We start from the raw sequence: 17,208 nt of genomic DNA on the forward strand, positions 1-17,208 counted from the left end.
GTCAAAAATACAAAAAGAATACACCAGTGTATCACTTTTTTGGATGCACCGAATAATCATCCTATAATTTTGAAGACTAAGAACACTCACAATGGATGCTCTACTTCATCCTTTAAAATACCTTATCAAAACACACATTTTTCTATTTTACCTCTAAGTTTTACATTATAACATACATCAGCTTCTCTATATATTTCTTTACATTATTTAAATATTATATCTTTAAACATATTTTATTAATTAAAGTAAAATAAAATAATTGAAAAAGAAAAAAAAATAATAAATAGATATACTAAATGGGAGAGAAAGCTTATAAAGAAAAATAATAATATTAAAATATTATATAAAGAATATGTAAATGTTATGTAAATATAAATATAGATTAATTGAAGTTTGTGCATATTTATTATAAATATATGTATAAAGAAGTTAATGGAAGATGTTTTTGTGATTTTAGCTAAATATTATAAAGAAAATGTATTACAAAATACTGCACCAAAATATATTTTTTTTATAATTTACCTCAAATTTTTACATTATACCATACATCAGCTTGTTTATTTTTTATCTATATCATTTAAATATTATATTTTAAAAAAATATTTTATTCATTTTAAGAAATAAAATAATTAAATATACTAGTATCACACTCATATATATATATATACAAAAATTTATAAAAAAATAATAAAATATTTATAACTTGATCGAATAATATTTCATTACATATAAAGAAATACTATTTATTTAGGTAAAAGAATACAACTTTACTTCCCATGTTAAAAAACTATTTAACAATTTTGAGTGATCTATCTAATTTTTTCCAAATGCATAATTTTTCCACTTGTATTCTACATTAACAAATCCACAGGCGACACATAATATTGAACTGAGTGGTAATGAGTACAGAAACAAGAGTGACACGTGGCGGTAAATGGGTTGAAATGGAAAATCATATTAGTAAAATAAATATATATATTTTTTTCTATTAAAAAAGAAAGAAAAAAAAAAAACCAAACAAATGGGGAAAAGTCGTAACGTAATTCAACAACAAGTTTGAATAAAACATTTCTGCTGTGGTTAGACAAAAGCGACGTTGATGTGACTACACAAATCAGAACCCATCGCACTCTGCGCACGCTATCCTAAGCACCGTGTTTCAATCTCTTCGTGCGCCTCCGGGTGTTAAAGTGCGCACCACCGATGGTAGTTGGGTTATGCTAGGGTACGAATACAAGTTCTAGAAGGTGGATTTAGTATAGCCAATGAAAATGTAACACGTCACTGAAATGATGGCACCTGTGCCTGTCCGTGTACTGCTTTAATTATTCTCTGTCACTTCTCAGCCAAAACCCCTTTTAAACTCACCTGCTGTCTTCACGTGACTTTAACTATTCTACTTATTAGTTTTTATTTTCTCAAATATATAATTATGGGAAATTAAATTATGCAATCCTATTTTTGAATGCCGATATTTTTGGCTGAATTTATTTTAGGGCTAGGTATATTGTTTTATTTTTTTTTAAATTTCAAATAATTTATTGGGTAAAAAATATAGTTTAAATTGCTTCATGCACAAAACAACATTTTTTAATTATATTTCTAATATTATAAATTATTCAAAATTTCTTAAAAATTTACAGAATAATTTAAGAGGCTGTTTGGTATTGTTTTTTGTTTTTTGTTTTCAAAATTGCGTTCTCAGAAATGAGAACAGAAAACTGTTTTTGTAGTTTTAAAAAAACAAAAGGTGTTTGGTTAATATTTTCTAAAAACAATTTTTTAGTTTTATTTTTTTTAAATCTTAAATAAAAAATTAACAAATATATTTACAAAGAGAAAAATATTTTAAAAGTTTGTAATAAATAATGAGATAAAATAATTAAAAGAAAAAATGATGAAAAATAAGAAATGAGAAAATTTGAGAACAACAGAAAACAATTTTTTCTTGTTTTCAAAATTTTTAGGGCCTGTTTGGCATTGTTTTCTGTTTTTTGTTTTCAAAATTTTGTTCTCAGAAATAATAACAGAAAACTATTTTTGTAGTTTTCAAAAAATAAGAGGTGTTTGGTTAATGTTTTCTAAAAACAATTTTTTAGTTTTATTTTTTTTTAAATCTTAAATAAAAAAATTAACAAATATATTTACAAAGAGAAAAATATTTTAAAAGTTTGTAATAAATAATGAGATAAAATAATTTGAAAAAAAAAATGATGAAAAATAAGAAGTAAAGTTATGAAAAAAAATTTGAGAACAACAGAAAACAACTTTTTGTTGTTCTCAAAATTTTCTGTTTTTTGTAACTTTGTTTTTAAAAATTGTTTTATGAAAACAATGCCAAACACCTCCACTTGTTTTCAGAAAACAGTTTTTAGCTTTTAAAAACAAAAAACAGTTTTTTAATTAAGGTGCCAAACACCCCCTTAGTTTTTTGTAACTTTGTTTTTAAAAATTGTTTTCTGAAAACAATGCCAAACACCCCCACTTGTTTTCAAAAAACAGTTCTTAGCTTTTAAAAACAAAAAACTGTTTTTTAGTTAAGGTGTCAAACACCCTCTAAATAACTACAATATTTACCGTTATAATAAATAATAAATTACATCAAAAATCATCCAAATACTGAAAATAAAAAATATGCACCAGAGAAACACCAAATATTTATTATTGTTTTTTAGCATTTTTTTTAAAGTATTTTTTAAGGAAATTTACAACATACTCATATAATTTTTTGACTATTTAGAGCAACTCCAACGCCCGTGGTTATAGAAGTAGCTTTCTGACAGGCTACGAAATTGGTTGATGGCTTAGCATTGGAGAGAATGATGACTTTTCAAATTCGAAGCAGTCATTGCCTGGCAGAGGCAACGGTTGTTATCTTTTTTTTTTTTTTTTAAATTATGCATATATATATTATATGTATGTAAAATATTACCGTTCATGTAAAAAAAATGGTATAAATTATTACTGTTTATATTATTGTTAGCACACAATATATTAATTTTTTTTTTCTATAAATACTTATCTATTTCATTCAATTTTCACATCATTTTATAAATTTTTCTTCCAAATTATCAATATCACAAAATTTCTTTTCTTACCAATGGTGTTGACGCCGTTTCTCGTCAAACAGTAAAAGAAGAGCACGTAAACAATGAATGACAATGGCTAAATGAAATAAAACAAATCAAACACGCGATTTTTACGTGGTTCAGCAGTTAAATCTGCCTAGTCCACGAGTCTCTGTTATTAATCTTAAGATTATCTCTGAAAATTCCTTAGCATGAATTCTTCAGAGTTTTCTCTCCAGGATCAGAATTTCGGTCCCTTACAATGGTGCATGGCTTCTCTATTTATAGAGAATGATGCAGAATACTATCCCACATATTTTGGGTAGTTACTCTTTTGTGAATAAAATAAATGGCTTTAAATGCCTATAATCAGATATAAAAGGAAACGTCCCTGAAGACCAGGAAACGCATAACTGATCAAATAATATCCCACGATTCTTGGGGATTTACATTAATAAATGAGGATTACATCTCATATTTATAATACTTGTAGATATTCAAGGTGATTATCGCGTATCTCTAAGGCTTTTGCATCCCAGGTCTCACGTCATTGTTCGAGCTAATGACATCTCCCGAGATCACGTGTCTTTCGAGATCGTACGTACATCTAGCTCGAGACCCCCGATCCGAAGTCGTCCCCGAAGATGAGTGTGTTCTCGGAGCTACCTTTCGAGATCGAGACCATTTCGAGCTCATATATTCGAGGTCATATATCGTACTTTGCAGGCTCGATATACAATCCTGGAGCATACTTCAATCCTTACGAGACCATTTGTTGCGAATCCAACTTTCGAGGTCATATTTACCATGGCTCGAAATCTGGGTATAACATTCAATTTACTTCAATTTTCACATCATTTTATAAATTTTTCTTCCAAATTATCAATATCACAAAATTTCTTTTCTTACCAATGGATTCCTAAAATTTTCCAAATACCAACACTCAAAATCTAAATTTTCAATATTCTCAAAATTTTCAAAATTCATCATATTCTCCACATAACAACCCCCAAAATCTAAATTTTCAATATTCTCATTTCAATCAAAATTTTCAAAATACTCATTCTACTAATCCCCAAAATCCAAATTTTCAATATTCTCAATTTAACCAAAGTTTTCCAAATTCTCAAAATTATCTCATATCCTCCTACCCTTTCCAAAATTTTGGCTCTTTTGAGATGCCCCAACAAGCTCCATTCTTCACACAACCAAATTCACTACCATATGCATTTCATATGTCTTCCCTACACCAACCCGAAATGGTTTCAATAAATTACAGGCCAAGTATGGAAAAATCTAGTATTGATTTGAATCGTGAAACACCATCGACATCTGTCTCTGAAACCCAACCTGAACATGGTGTTGAAGGGTTGAAAAATGTAGTTCTACACAATGAAAGATGAATCAAGGCATAAATGTAAAGTCAAATGAAGCAAGGACCAAACTTCTGATAAGTGGATGACTTAATACATCTAAGCATGCCATTGTGGGGAATGACCAAACTTCTACACATTTCTGGGCTCGAATCGCAGAATACTACAACACCAACCAAAAAGGTGAGCAAGCAAGAACTGGAAGGCAATGCAAAGATCTTTGGAACAAGATGAATCAAAAGGTCGTGCGTTTCAATGGGTGTTATAAACGAGTACAACATGCACATCACAATGGTTGGTCTAATGAGCAAATTCTTAAGAATGCACATCAATTGTACAAATATGAAAACAGCGACTCAAATTTTCTGCTTGTGGACTGTTGGAGATTGCTAAAGGATGAGCTGAAATGGAATACAATGTACCAACCAAAAGGTGGTAAGAGAACAAAGGTGTCAGAATCAGTAGCATTTACTTCTTCTTCCAATGCAGACATCAGTGATGATGAAGTACGTGAAGTGCGCCCTACTGGCCAAAAGGCAGCAAAGAGAAAAGGGAAGGAAAAAAAAGACACATACTAGATTTATAGAGAATAGTGAACGGAAAGCATATGCATTGGAGAAATTGGTGGCGATTGTAGCACCCACATTATTTTGATATAATATAGCCAATAATCACATGATTGCATTGCATTACATATCATACAATATGTATAATTTGAGCATATGCATATTCTTATAAGTGTTTTCATGTATAAGTATAAAAGTTGTGTATATGATGTCTATATGTATGCTCAATATTATTAACCTTGTGGCATTTGAGTTGTCTTTTATGGGTGTTTGATGTGCTCAAGATATAAGAAAGTATGAAAAATATGGACAAGGCATGGAATTAAGTGATGAAAGTGAGATATAGAAGGCAAAATAGGTTAAGTAGTGAAAAATAGTACAATGTCGATTACTAGTATTTCGGTGTAAAATTGAGTATTTATGGATTTACCAAATGTAATCAAGGTATGATTAAGGTCTCATTGATGATGTAAAAATGGTTTTAGAACCATTAGATCAATTCTTGATGGGAGGTATACATAATCAATGGTATTGATGTAAAGTCAAAACGAGCTTAGCATAAGTGCGCTACGCTCGATCGGGTAAGCATAACTATTGGGTATGAAGTCATATGGACCTAAGGTTTGGTGTGAGTGTTTTACACATAATGATAATAGGCCTAGCAGATGATTAAGTCGAAATTATTGAAGTGATAAGGTTTTCATAAGTCAAAAGGTGAAATGATGAGATGAAAGGTGTCAAATTTTGATACAATAAGGATAAATCATTGAAAATAAGGAATTTTCATCAACCTTATCACTTTGCACGACCATTATTCTGAAAAACAGAGAGAAAAGAAAACCAAAAACCATTTCTTGGCTGGTTTGAAGAAATTCTAAGGAGATCCAAGTGAAAGCAAAGCCAAAGAAGTAGATTAAGCTTAGTTCTAACCTTTTTATGGTAAGTTCTTGTACTTGGAAGTTAAACTATATTTTTGAATTTTTCTGAGAGCTTATATATGGTGTTTTATCCTTTTTAAGATATTTCTTGGGGTTTCCAAGTGGTTTGAGGTTTAGAAAAGCTTGAAGAGATTGTTTTCGCCGAAAAGTTGCTCGGTAAGTGAAATTTTGTGTTTTATGAGGTTTTTGGGGTTCTTGGAGTACAAGATGATTTTTGGTTATTTGATTGAGTTTATAAGAGAGTATATATGTTTATAAATGTTTGAATATATGTGGAGACTCATTTAATTTGGGTGATGATCTAGGAGATAAGAATTTTATCAAAATCGGTATATGATAACTTTATGATGAATCATGTTGGTATTTGGGATATATGGTTATGGCAGGTTATTTGATGTTGATTATTGGTTGATTTTGATATTTGAGGATAGCTAAAATTAAGGGGAAACTCTGTCAAAATTTCTCTAAGTGTCTAAGATAAATCTAACGCTCGATCTAGGTGGTTTAAGGCATTTTAGGCATGATTTTGATATGATGTTTTATGGATATTTTTAAATGAGAGTTCAATGTCTTACTGCCTTCATTATGATGAGAAATCCATGCCATTGTCAGGATAAGCACATCAATACCTAAGACACCACTTGTTACACGGTGAACTATATTTTGGACAAAAGGTAAGTAAAGTACTCAACTGCAACACAAGAATTATGTGTTATGTGAAAGTATGCATTATATGAATATTTTGTGAGTAAGTGGTATTAACATACAGTGACACTTCATCATAAATTTGTATGCATGACATAATAGTGATATGGTAAATTACTATATGATATAAGACCATGCATGATATTATGATGATTAATTATATGATGTCTTTGCAAGTTTTGTGCAACATAAAAAAAAGTTGTTATAAGAAGTTTAAGTTCAGTGCCACTGTTTTGAAAAGGCAAATGAAAGTGTTAATAAGTGTAAACGGAGGCCTATAGTAGGCTTATAGTGGCTGCCCAATAATTTGGGCTAGGTTTTAGTGAACCAATTATATTGTTTGCCATGTTTCCGTTTTTATTTCTCCTCCATATGAGTTATTGTTATATGTTTTGACACCACAGTGTGTGGCTGCCTTAACTCTTGAGCCCGACGGGGCAACGATGGAATAAGGTTTTTAATGTGCCCTACTGTGGTGATGGCTAGCCGGAGGAGAACCCATGAGATTTTGTATTATATGTGTAACAAGCCCTGCAGGCATTGACCAATTCAAACAGTGTGCACAATATTAAGGGGCCCAAAATTTAAAAAGAAGTTGTATATGTCCATTGATATTGGGTAATCATTAGCATTGCATGCATTACTTTGCTTACTGAGCTTTAGGCTCACAGTTGTCTTGTGTTGCAGGTAGAGAAAGAAATGTGTGAATGACATGAGGAGAACTGAAGCATGGTCCTGACCCTGATTTGTACATATGAACATATCGACCTTTTTGTGGGTTTTTTCAGTTATCAGTGAGATGTTTGTAATAAAGTGTGAAGTTATGTTTTGAAAACAAATTGGGTTATTTAATACTTATGTATAATATGTTTGAGACCCACTTTATGTTTAATGTAAATAATGTGAAATAAGTTTTCAAGTTTAAAAAAAAAAAATGTCCAGACTTTTGCAGTAATAAATTATGATATAGTTTTAAAACGTAACACCTCAAATATGGTTTTAACTAAAATAAGTGAGGGTGTTACAGCAATAAAGGAGAAAGAGGCAGAAGATAATAGGATGACAAAATACATGGATTATCTCATCATGGACACGTTGCACATGACTCCTGAACAAAAGAAAGATCGTGAAAACTTGTGTACTTATATTAAGAATAGTATCTTAACCCCAAGAGGTAGCTCAAGTGGTAAGGGCGAACTTGAGGATCTTACCCATCCCAGGTTCGATTCCCCACGAGCGACTAAAAACCTTCTTGGGGCCACTGGGGCAGTCTCCGGTTGAAAGCGCCAGGGCCTCGAGGGATTAGTGGGGGTGGGGCCCCTGATACCCTTGGTTACCAAAAAAAAAAAGTATCTTGAAGTTGTAATTGCTATGTATTTTTATCAACTACATTATTATGCATTTTATTTTATTTAAATAAATTATCCTTTATTTTAACGGCTATATTTTAACGGCTATATTTTAACGATTATATTTTAACGATTATATTTTAACGGCTACATGTATATGTTACCATGTCTATAAATACCAAATTTCAATCTTCTTTTTTCTCAACTCTCCATTCAATCCTTCATTTTACTCTCTCATTCATCTTTTATTCCCAAATATCATATACTCTAAGTTCGACAATGAATTCGCCAAATTCTCTGAATCCATACGACAATATGAGTCTAGAGGATATCATAATTGCAGAGTGTACTGACGATCATGATGATCAATATTTCAAAGTGCTCATGGATGGGGGTAGCTCAACAAGACAAGGAAGAAAGAGAGCCCACATTGATAGGGGTCATGTAGAAGGATACCAACGTTTGTTCGATGACTACTTTTCTGATGAACCGGTGTATACATAATATCAATTTCGAAGAAGATTTAGAATGTGTAGACATGTATTCCTACGCATAGTGCAAGCTCTAGAAAAACATTCGGAGTATTTCCATATGAGGTTTGATGCATTCGGTAGAAGGGGGCTTTCGCCATTACAAAAGTGCACCGCTGCTATGCGAATGTTGGCATATGGAGCGCCTGCCGATTATGTTGATGAGTATGTTCGAATTGGTGAAACTACTGCTATTGAATGTCTAGTCAATTTCGTTCGAGGAGTGAATGATGATTTTTGGGACTGAATATTTAAGACGGCCCAATGCTGGGGACATTCGTCGCTTACTTCAAATGGGGGAGGTGCGTGGTTTTTCAGGCATGTTGGGAAGTATTGATTGTATGCACTGGGAATGGATAAATTTCCCAGTTGCATGGAAAGGGCAATTCACGTGAGGTGATCACGGCAGACCAACAATCATGCTCGAAGCAATTGCGTCACAAGATCTTTGGATATGGCATACATTTTTTGGTGTTCCAGGATCTAATAATGATCTCAATGTGTTAAATAAATCCCCATTATTCACTGATATCTTACAAGGGCAAGCTCCGAGAGTTGAGTTTACGATAAATGGCACACAATACAACAAGGGGTACTATCTATCAGATGGTATCTATCCAGAGTGGGGTACATTTGTTAAAACTATCCCACTGCCTCAAGGAGATAAAAGAAAATTATTTGCCCGATGCCAAGAAGCGGTACGCAAAGATGTTGAGCGAGCATTCGGAGTAGTTCAATATCGTTTTGCTATTGTACAAGGACTAGCACATTTTTGGCAAAGAGATGTTCTCAAAGATATTAAGTATGCATGCATCATATTGCACAACATTATTGTCGAGGATGAAAGAAGATGCATATGAGAGTTTTTTTTATTTTAATTATGATGACGGTCCCGCCGACATCCTAATCGTTGAAGTATTGCATTGACTTATTTCTGACTTCCCGACAATGCTTCAAAGAAATGCTGAAATTCGTGATAGAAACATTCATCGTAATCTTCAGGCAGACTTGGTAGAGCATATATGGTCAAAATTTGGAAATCATTTTAATGAGCATTTTTTTAATTATGTTAGATTGATTAATTATGATTATGTCATTTTATAAGCTCCTTTAAATTTCGTCTAATTTAAATTCATGTAATATTTATTTATATTAATATATGGATTAAAAAAATTTAGTGTGACAATATTTATAATTACAAAATAACATATTAAATAATAATGTGTGAGACCATAGTTGACAACTTTTGGGGTGGCTAAGCATTTGAGCATTTTTATGAAAAAAGTTACCAAAAGTGATGTGGATGAGAGAGAAAATAAAAAATTATATTTTAGGATGATTTGGACATGTTAAACAACTAATGGGGTAGCCACCATTCGAGTTGCTCTTAATGCAGCCATAGGTCATTCCTTTAAGTCTCAATAAAAGGTAAATACTCATTTGGTAGTCGGTGTTTTATCGAAATACATACTTGGTACCCTATGTATTCAATAATACTCATTGGGTACCCTGCAATTTGAAATCGTACATATTTGGTACCCTAGACTCAAATTTTCAATATAAGTTTATCAATATAATCAATCTGTCATCAATTAAATGAGTTTCAATTTCAAATTTAATTACATATAATTAAGGGAAATTTGTTCATATTGATAAAATTTTATTGTTCAAATTTGAGTCTACGGTACCAAATATGTATAATTTTAAATTATTGGGCAACGAATGCACATTATTAAAAACATAAGATATGAAGTTTGTATCTCAATAAAACACAGAATACCAAATGATTATATTCTCCTCAATAAAATTTGACTTTGACCTATACACTGACTAGTAATTTTTAATTTTTTCAAAATAGTTAAATATATAATATAAATTAAATATTTAAAAAATCATTTCTTTAAAACTTAAAATATATTAAACAATAACTTTAGATATGATAAAAAAACCATTAAACAATTAATTTATTTATAAAACTTAAATTAAAAATATTAATCAAGTTCCAACTATTTTTTGTATTTCTTTCTTATTTGTATTTTTTTCTTCTTTCTTCTTCATTTTGTGGCAAATTTAGACATTAAAAGAAATAAAATAAAAGAGAACTCACGAGAATATTCTTTTTTATGATTCTCCCTTATGACGAGGATGTCTCTATGGAAAAAAAAAAAGAACTTACAAAATTATAGAAGCAAAAACAGAATCATGAAACTAGAAAGAAAGAAAAAGGAGTTTGGGTCGACGAGGATTTGGATGGATTGGGATGGGGCTAGTGTTGGTGGGCCAAATTTGGGTAATTTGGGGTTGGGGTCGGTGGGACAGACTTAAGTCATTTGGGGCTGGGATCAAATTAAAGGTGGGGCTGTGAAGACAGGATCGACATTGACAAGTTGCTCCATCTCTCGCTAACTCTACAACATCAAAACAGATTTGACGACTACACTTGTAGCTAAGAAGTGTTGGGCAGGGGTTGGGCTTATCGACAATATAACAGCGCCAGGCATGATTCAACTTGCAGACTAGCCTCAAGATTGGGATAGGTTTAATATGTGATTTTAGACTGATTTTGGTGTTCATTTTGGTGTGATCTTAAGTTGATTTTGATATTATTAAAGTTTTGTAAACACAATGATTTGAATTCACACAAATATAGTATTATTATGGTTAGATATGAGTCTTCCAATAACAAGGGCTTTTTTTTACGTTTTAAATGGATTAGATTTTGTTTTAATTTAATTAAAAATTAAAATTTTAGATTTTTTTAATTAGTTTTAAATTATATAGGCCAATCAAGTGTGACTACCACATAGGTACTAGTTAGACTTAATGGCTAGAAATCTATGACCTGCACCAAATTAATAGCAATAGATAGTTGTCACAAATTTTTTTACTTTGGTATGCCACAATTTTTCATATTTATTTATCATGTGTACCAAAAAAAAATCTTTTGTTTTTTTATTAAAAAAAACATACCTATGTTTTTCTACATGTTATTAAATGGTTAGGTAATTATTATTGTTATATTTTACATTTGTCTTTTTATATATACTAGCTACAAGTAATATTTATTTAGTTTTATTTGTAAAATTTATTAATTATTTTTATTAAATTTGTATAATTGTCATATTAATCATAAATAAATAAATAATATTATATATAAAAGAAAGACATAAACATATTAAATCAAAAATTAAATCAAAACATTTTTTATAATTTTTAAATATATATAATATGATGACTTTTTTAAACATAAATGATAATTATTTTAATAAAAACTAAGATTATGTATTATTATGATTTTTTATAATATTTAAATTTTTATTAATATAAATATTAAATATCTAGTATATTAAATATTATTATTATAATAATAATATTTTATAATATTTGAATTCATATTAATATAATTAGTAAAAAATTAGGATTATATTCATAATATTATAATATATAAAAATATATATAATATTTAAATTTATATTAATATAATCATTAAATATCTAATTTTATATTATATATCATTATAATAATAATATTTTATAACATTTGAATTTGAATATAAATTTATATATTTACAATTAACAAACCTTATTAAAACAAAAAATTTCCTTTATTTATACACTTTTATATTACAATTACAAATACAATTTTATTTTCATTTTATTTAATAATATATCATTACTTAATTATTAGAATCTTGTTTTCCTTTACGATAAATAAGAAACGTCAATGAATTTTTGTTTCCCTTAGAGCAGCTCCAATGCCCGTGGCCAAAGAAGTAGCTTTCTGACAGACTACAGAATTGGTTAATGACTTAGCATTGGAGTGAAGGGTGGCTTTTCAATTTTGAAGCAGTGTTGCCTCACAGAGGCAACGGTGCTATTTTTTTTTTTTAATTTATACATATATATTATATATAGTAAAATATTACTGTTGATATAAAAAACGGTATCAATTATTATCGCTTATATCCTGACAATGCTTCAAATAAATGCTGAAATTCATGATAGAAACATTCATCGCAATCTTCAGGGGACTTGATAGGAAGACTTGGTAGAACACGATCAAAATTTAGAAATTAATTTAATTAGCATTTTTTAATTATGTTAAATTGATTAATTATGATTATGTCATTTTATAAACTCCTTTAAATTTTGTCTAATTTAAATTTCATATAATATTTATTTATATTAATATATGAATTTAAAAAATTTAGTGTGACAATATTTATAATTACAAAATAATATATTAAATAATAATATATGAGGCCATAATTGATAACTTTTGGAGTAACTTACCATTGGAGCATTTTTTATGAAAAACGTTGCCAAAAGTGATGCAGATGAGAGAGAAAATAAAAAATTATATTTTGAGATGATTTAAACATATTAAGCAACTAATAGAGTAACCACTATTGGAGTTGCTCTTGCAATCAACACTCATGAACTAATGAATTTAATGACATCACCTTCGAATGATAAAATTGACAATTGTTCCGCCATGCCACACCAAGATTTACCAACTTTTAAAATATTTCTTTGAATTTTCATTCGATAATCCTCAAGTTCAGATGCAACATGTGAGATCCATATAGCAAGTTCAATTAGAATTTAGCAAGGAGAAACACATTATCCTAAACCTGTCAACTAGGGAAAAAAAGAACACCAATCAATTCTTTCAATTGTAAATATAAATATGCTATGGAGTTTATTTAGAATGACACTAATGAAACAGACTATTTTTTACCAGTTTTCCTTGCATAGTTTGACCAGATAACAAGCATGGAAGTTGGCACGTACTTACAAATATTATACTCGATTACTCATACTGATATTTTTGTAATGATCAAACCAAAATCATAACGATCTCCAGGGCCGGCCCTGGGCATAGGCGGACTAGGCCCGTGCCTAGGACCCACCTCTACCCAGGACCCAAAAATATCATGTAAACTCTTGAGTGTGTTCAAAGAAAAAAAAAAAATTTAAAAATTTACATACAAAAATTACATATACAAAAGGCCCATTTTTTTCAAATTTATTAAAACCGTCTTAGGCCCACTAAGACGCCCACTTTTTTCAGGGCCGACCCTGACGATCTCTTATCTCTTATATATATGTAACTAGTATTTCTAGTGACTTAACAAACTTCCCATGTGAGAGATTGGTGGTGGTAGAGATTTGGGATGTTAGAAATATAACAAATTATTATAAAACAGACTTAAGCTATAAGCAAATTTGCAGTGAATAATAATAGTAAAAAAAGAAGACACGATTGCAAAGAACCAGACTTCCTAATTTCCAAAAATTGAATATTACACTAACAGATTATTCTAAATGCAGTAGTACCAAGTGAGAGCAAATAAACAATTAAAACTGAACTATCTTTCTTCATCGCCAACTAGTGGTGTACTCCCAGATTTTTTCCATGACGTTTGAGGCAAAATCAGGGAGCAGAACTTACCGACGTCTCCAGCTCTGAAGTCTTTGCCAATGAGTGTTGAACAGAGAATAATATCACAGCAATCCTCCAAACATCTATGATCAAGTCCAGAGATCTTCACGACCGCCCTGTTATAAAACACAAAATTTAAATAAATGTACTCTAATTTCATAAATATTTCATAATATCACAGCAGCCAAAGTTTATAATCTATTCAACACCCAGAGCAACGCATGACTAGTTATCTCATCTGATAATAATCACAGCATGACAATGTGTACGTACAAACATGCAAACACTCCAATTTCTCTCTAAATTCTGTCTATTATTATTGTTTGGTGCCTTGGGGTCTTATCATCTTCTTGGGTACGGGTTGAAGAGTACTCATGCTGTAAATAACAAAACAAAATACATGAAAGGAAGCTAATTTGGACAAACAAATTAACATTCATCTCAATTATATTGTACATCACAAATGACTCACAACACAACATTACTCTTTTAGGTGTATTCTATTATATTAGACAAAGTTATCACGCAATAGAAGGAAAAAAAGAAATAGCAGGATAAAAAAGAAGAATAAGAAAAGACAAGGTTGTCTTGTCCATAATAAATAAAAGTCCAAAACAGAATCACTAATTTGCATTAAGCAGGTAAAAAGTACATGTTAATGAATCAACTTAGGCTTGAAATCACAGAGATCACAGAATCCCTTCATGAGGAAATCTAAAATGCAAAATGTGAACGTTATTATTTTTGAAGACCAACGAAACTAAGAACAGTACACAGGGGATGTGACATCAGATCCCTAAAAACAAAACACATCAAGAAAGAGAGAAGAATACCTTATTCTACGTTAGGAAAAGAACCACCCTCTGCACTTGTTTCCAAGCTCCATCCTCTAATAGAATAAAAATGAATTAGCTAATGACTAAATGCTCACAAAAGAAAGAAACCCTTTTTTCTTCTTACTTCTCTGAAGCTTCTCTTTTCAAATCAGATATGTGATTTTCAAGTTGAGCACATGCAGCTTGAATTTCTATATTCTTCTGACAAAGTTCCTTCCACTGAGCAGAGAGAGCATTAAGCTCATAAGCAGTGTTTTGCTGGACACAAATGGGGTACACAATATTTATCTTATCAGTATCAGTATGCAGCATAGAATGGAAGAACATTAAGTTAAAGGCAAAGAATGTCCAAGTCACCTGATGATATTTCCTTTCACGATTTACTGTCTCAATCTTGTCATATTGTTGCTGAGCTAACTTTTGCAGTCTGTGAAAGTTCATAAAAATTTAGAATAAGGAACACAGGCAACATAAACCAACCATCAGCAAAATAGCTAGTATAATCCTAGTTCAATTGTTGGGAACAATAGTGGACATGAAAATCATATCTTCAATGTTTAGTATAAAAGTAAAGTAATATCAACTTGAATCATGACTAATAGTCACATGGTTTAAGAAACAAAGCAGCTTGTATGTCTTCTAACCATGTTTTCTAAATATTAACTTCAATGTCAAAAAAACATATAGCCTCATTAAACCATGCCTAGAAACATTCAACCATTTAACGTATTTCTACAAAATTATTTATTGGGGAACTTCTGCCAGTGATTTCTATCTTCAGTATTTATGTAACTCAGCCAAGTAGAACATAGTAAGTTTGGGTTGTTAGAATCTGTAAAATGACTCTCTATTCATCATTGAAGTATCAAAAAAAGCAACAATGTGTTAACCCTTTTAGCATTGAAAGCTTAATACCCAAGAACAATATTCCAAATCCATACAAGACAAGATGACTGATAGAGAAATAAGGTACCAAACCTTGACAAGAAAAGCATTGCATTGCAAAGAAATTACCAAGTACGAACCTTGACAAGAATAACATTGCGCTGCAAATAAATCACCATGTACTAACCTTGACAAGAGCACTTCCAATCGTCGATTGTGCTGCTTCCAGGCCTCAGAACCATACTTAAACGTCAAGTCCAAATTTTCCAACCTACAAAAACAGCAATGGTTAAAACAAAACTTCACATAGTTTTGTGTTTATACACCAATTAATGGCATTACCTAATAACTTGGTGCTGCAAAGAACACTGAGCTTTCTGAAGAGCTTGCTTCCAAGCTGTTTCATCGTTCCTTTTGTTGGCCACAGGTATCTCCAACTTATCCCGAGAAAAATCCAGAATCACCGGAGGCTTCGCTGCTCGAACGCGTTCATATTCTCTAGCGAGCATAGGGTGGTCCTAAACAGTTCAAATTTTCACCAAACACTATTTTCTCAGCATCCAAACAGTCCCCCCGGTACAACAAAACCCTAAAAAAGAAAAATTGAATCTTCAGAGGACGGAAACTGACCTGGAAATTGGACTTAGGGAGAGGAGGTAAGTCCTTGAGGAAATCGGAGGGCTTCTTGGAACTTCTTCGCATCTCTTCCTCCACCAAACGATCGACCTCTCTCTTGACGGTTGGGTCGGCGTAATCGTCGTCGATGTAGGGCAAGGCGTCGACGATTTCGGCGTTAGCGGGTACATGCCATGAAGGTCCGGACGGCGGAGCTTCCAGCATGAGGATTTCTTGAGAGCTACTGGTGATCGCCATTGTTGTTGGTAGCAAGAGAGGCTTCTCTGCTGAGCGCGCGAGCAGAGAGCTTGAAGAGAAGAGACTACTTGAAAAAATTAATTTGAGAAAGGGGTTTTTCTTTTTAGCTGGATAGCCCTTGAATTAGTCGATGTTTTACAATTTGATCCTGAATTATATTAATTAGCAAGTGAATCCTTACTTATAGTAAAGAAGTAGTATAAGTCTAGTCTCTGAATTATAATATGGAAAATTTTAGCAGCTAAAACCTTAATTTTGGCAAAGTAAGTGGTAATGTAATGATTGATTTAAGTTTAGGGTTGATTGGTTAGCTATTGGAAAAATATATTTTCAAAAAGTGTGTTTCTGACATAAAAATCTAAATTTATAGTCTGAAAATATATTTTTGAAAATATAATTGGTAAGAGTGAATATGTGTTTGGTAGGGAATTTGAAAATATAAAAAAATGATAGATTTGGGATTTTAGAATACAATGATTTGGAATCAGCGAAAATGTGATTTTATTGTTTTTTATTTTAGAACACAAATTTAAAATATTGATTTGAATTTATTTTCAAAATTATCTTACCAATCAATTATTTTTGTAGGTCCCACTGTTTTCAAGATGATAAAATAGGATTCGGATATTATACCAATCAG

The 17,208-nt window shown here is 31.0% G+C and overlaps 2 protein-coding genes, 1 long non-coding RNA gene and 1 pseudogene across 3 annotated transcripts; 3 read left to right on the top strand and 1 right to left on the bottom strand.

Annotated features, from left to right (window-relative positions):
• Positions 1 to 4,327: 4,327 nt before the first annotated feature.
• LOC133833157 (glutathione S-transferase T3-like) lies at positions 4,328 to 5,019 on the top strand. The gene is made up of 2 exons (XM_062263409.1): positions 4,328 to 4,447; positions 4,546 to 5,019. The coding sequence occupies exons 1-2, from the start codon at positions 4,328 to 4,330 to the stop codon at positions 5,017 to 5,019; spliced, it is 594 nt and encodes a 197-aa protein (XP_062119393.1).
• A 760-nt stretch (positions 5,020 to 5,779) lies between these two features.
• LOC133829528 (uncharacterized) lies at positions 5,780 to 7,561 on the top strand. The gene is made up of 4 exons (XR_009891825.1): positions 5,780 to 5,946; positions 6,027 to 6,101; positions 6,558 to 6,619; positions 7,338 to 7,561. It is a non-coding gene; the product is annotated as an uncharacterized LOC133829528 (long non-coding RNA).
• A 717-nt stretch (positions 7,562 to 8,278) lies between these two features.
• LOC133833158 (uncharacterized) lies at positions 8,279 to 9,389 on the top strand (annotated as a pseudogene).
• Positions 9,390 to 13,706: 4,317 nt separating this feature from the next.
• On the bottom strand, positions 13,707 to 16,627 carry LOC133831614 (pre-mRNA-splicing factor SPF27 homolog). The gene is made up of 7 exons (XM_062261983.1): positions 16,326 to 16,627; positions 16,038 to 16,213; positions 15,883 to 15,966; positions 15,168 to 15,237; positions 14,935 to 15,068; positions 14,808 to 14,863; positions 13,707 to 14,090 (listed from the first exon to the last, which is right to left on the bottom strand). Exons 1-6 carry the CDS (start codon positions 16,566 to 16,568, stop codon positions 14,809 to 14,811), a joined length of 762 nt encoding a protein of 253 aa, XP_062117967.1. The 5' UTR covers positions 16,569 to 16,627; the 3' UTR covers positions 13,707 to 14,090; position 14,808.
• Positions 16,628 to 17,208: the final 581 nt, after the last annotated feature.

This window comes from Humulus lupulus, chromosome 4, assembly GCF_963169125.1.
Source record: "Humulus lupulus chromosome 4, drHumLupu1.1, whole genome shotgun sequence".
Lineage (NCBI taxonomy): Eukaryota > Viridiplantae > Streptophyta > Magnoliopsida > Rosales > Cannabaceae > Humulus > Humulus lupulus.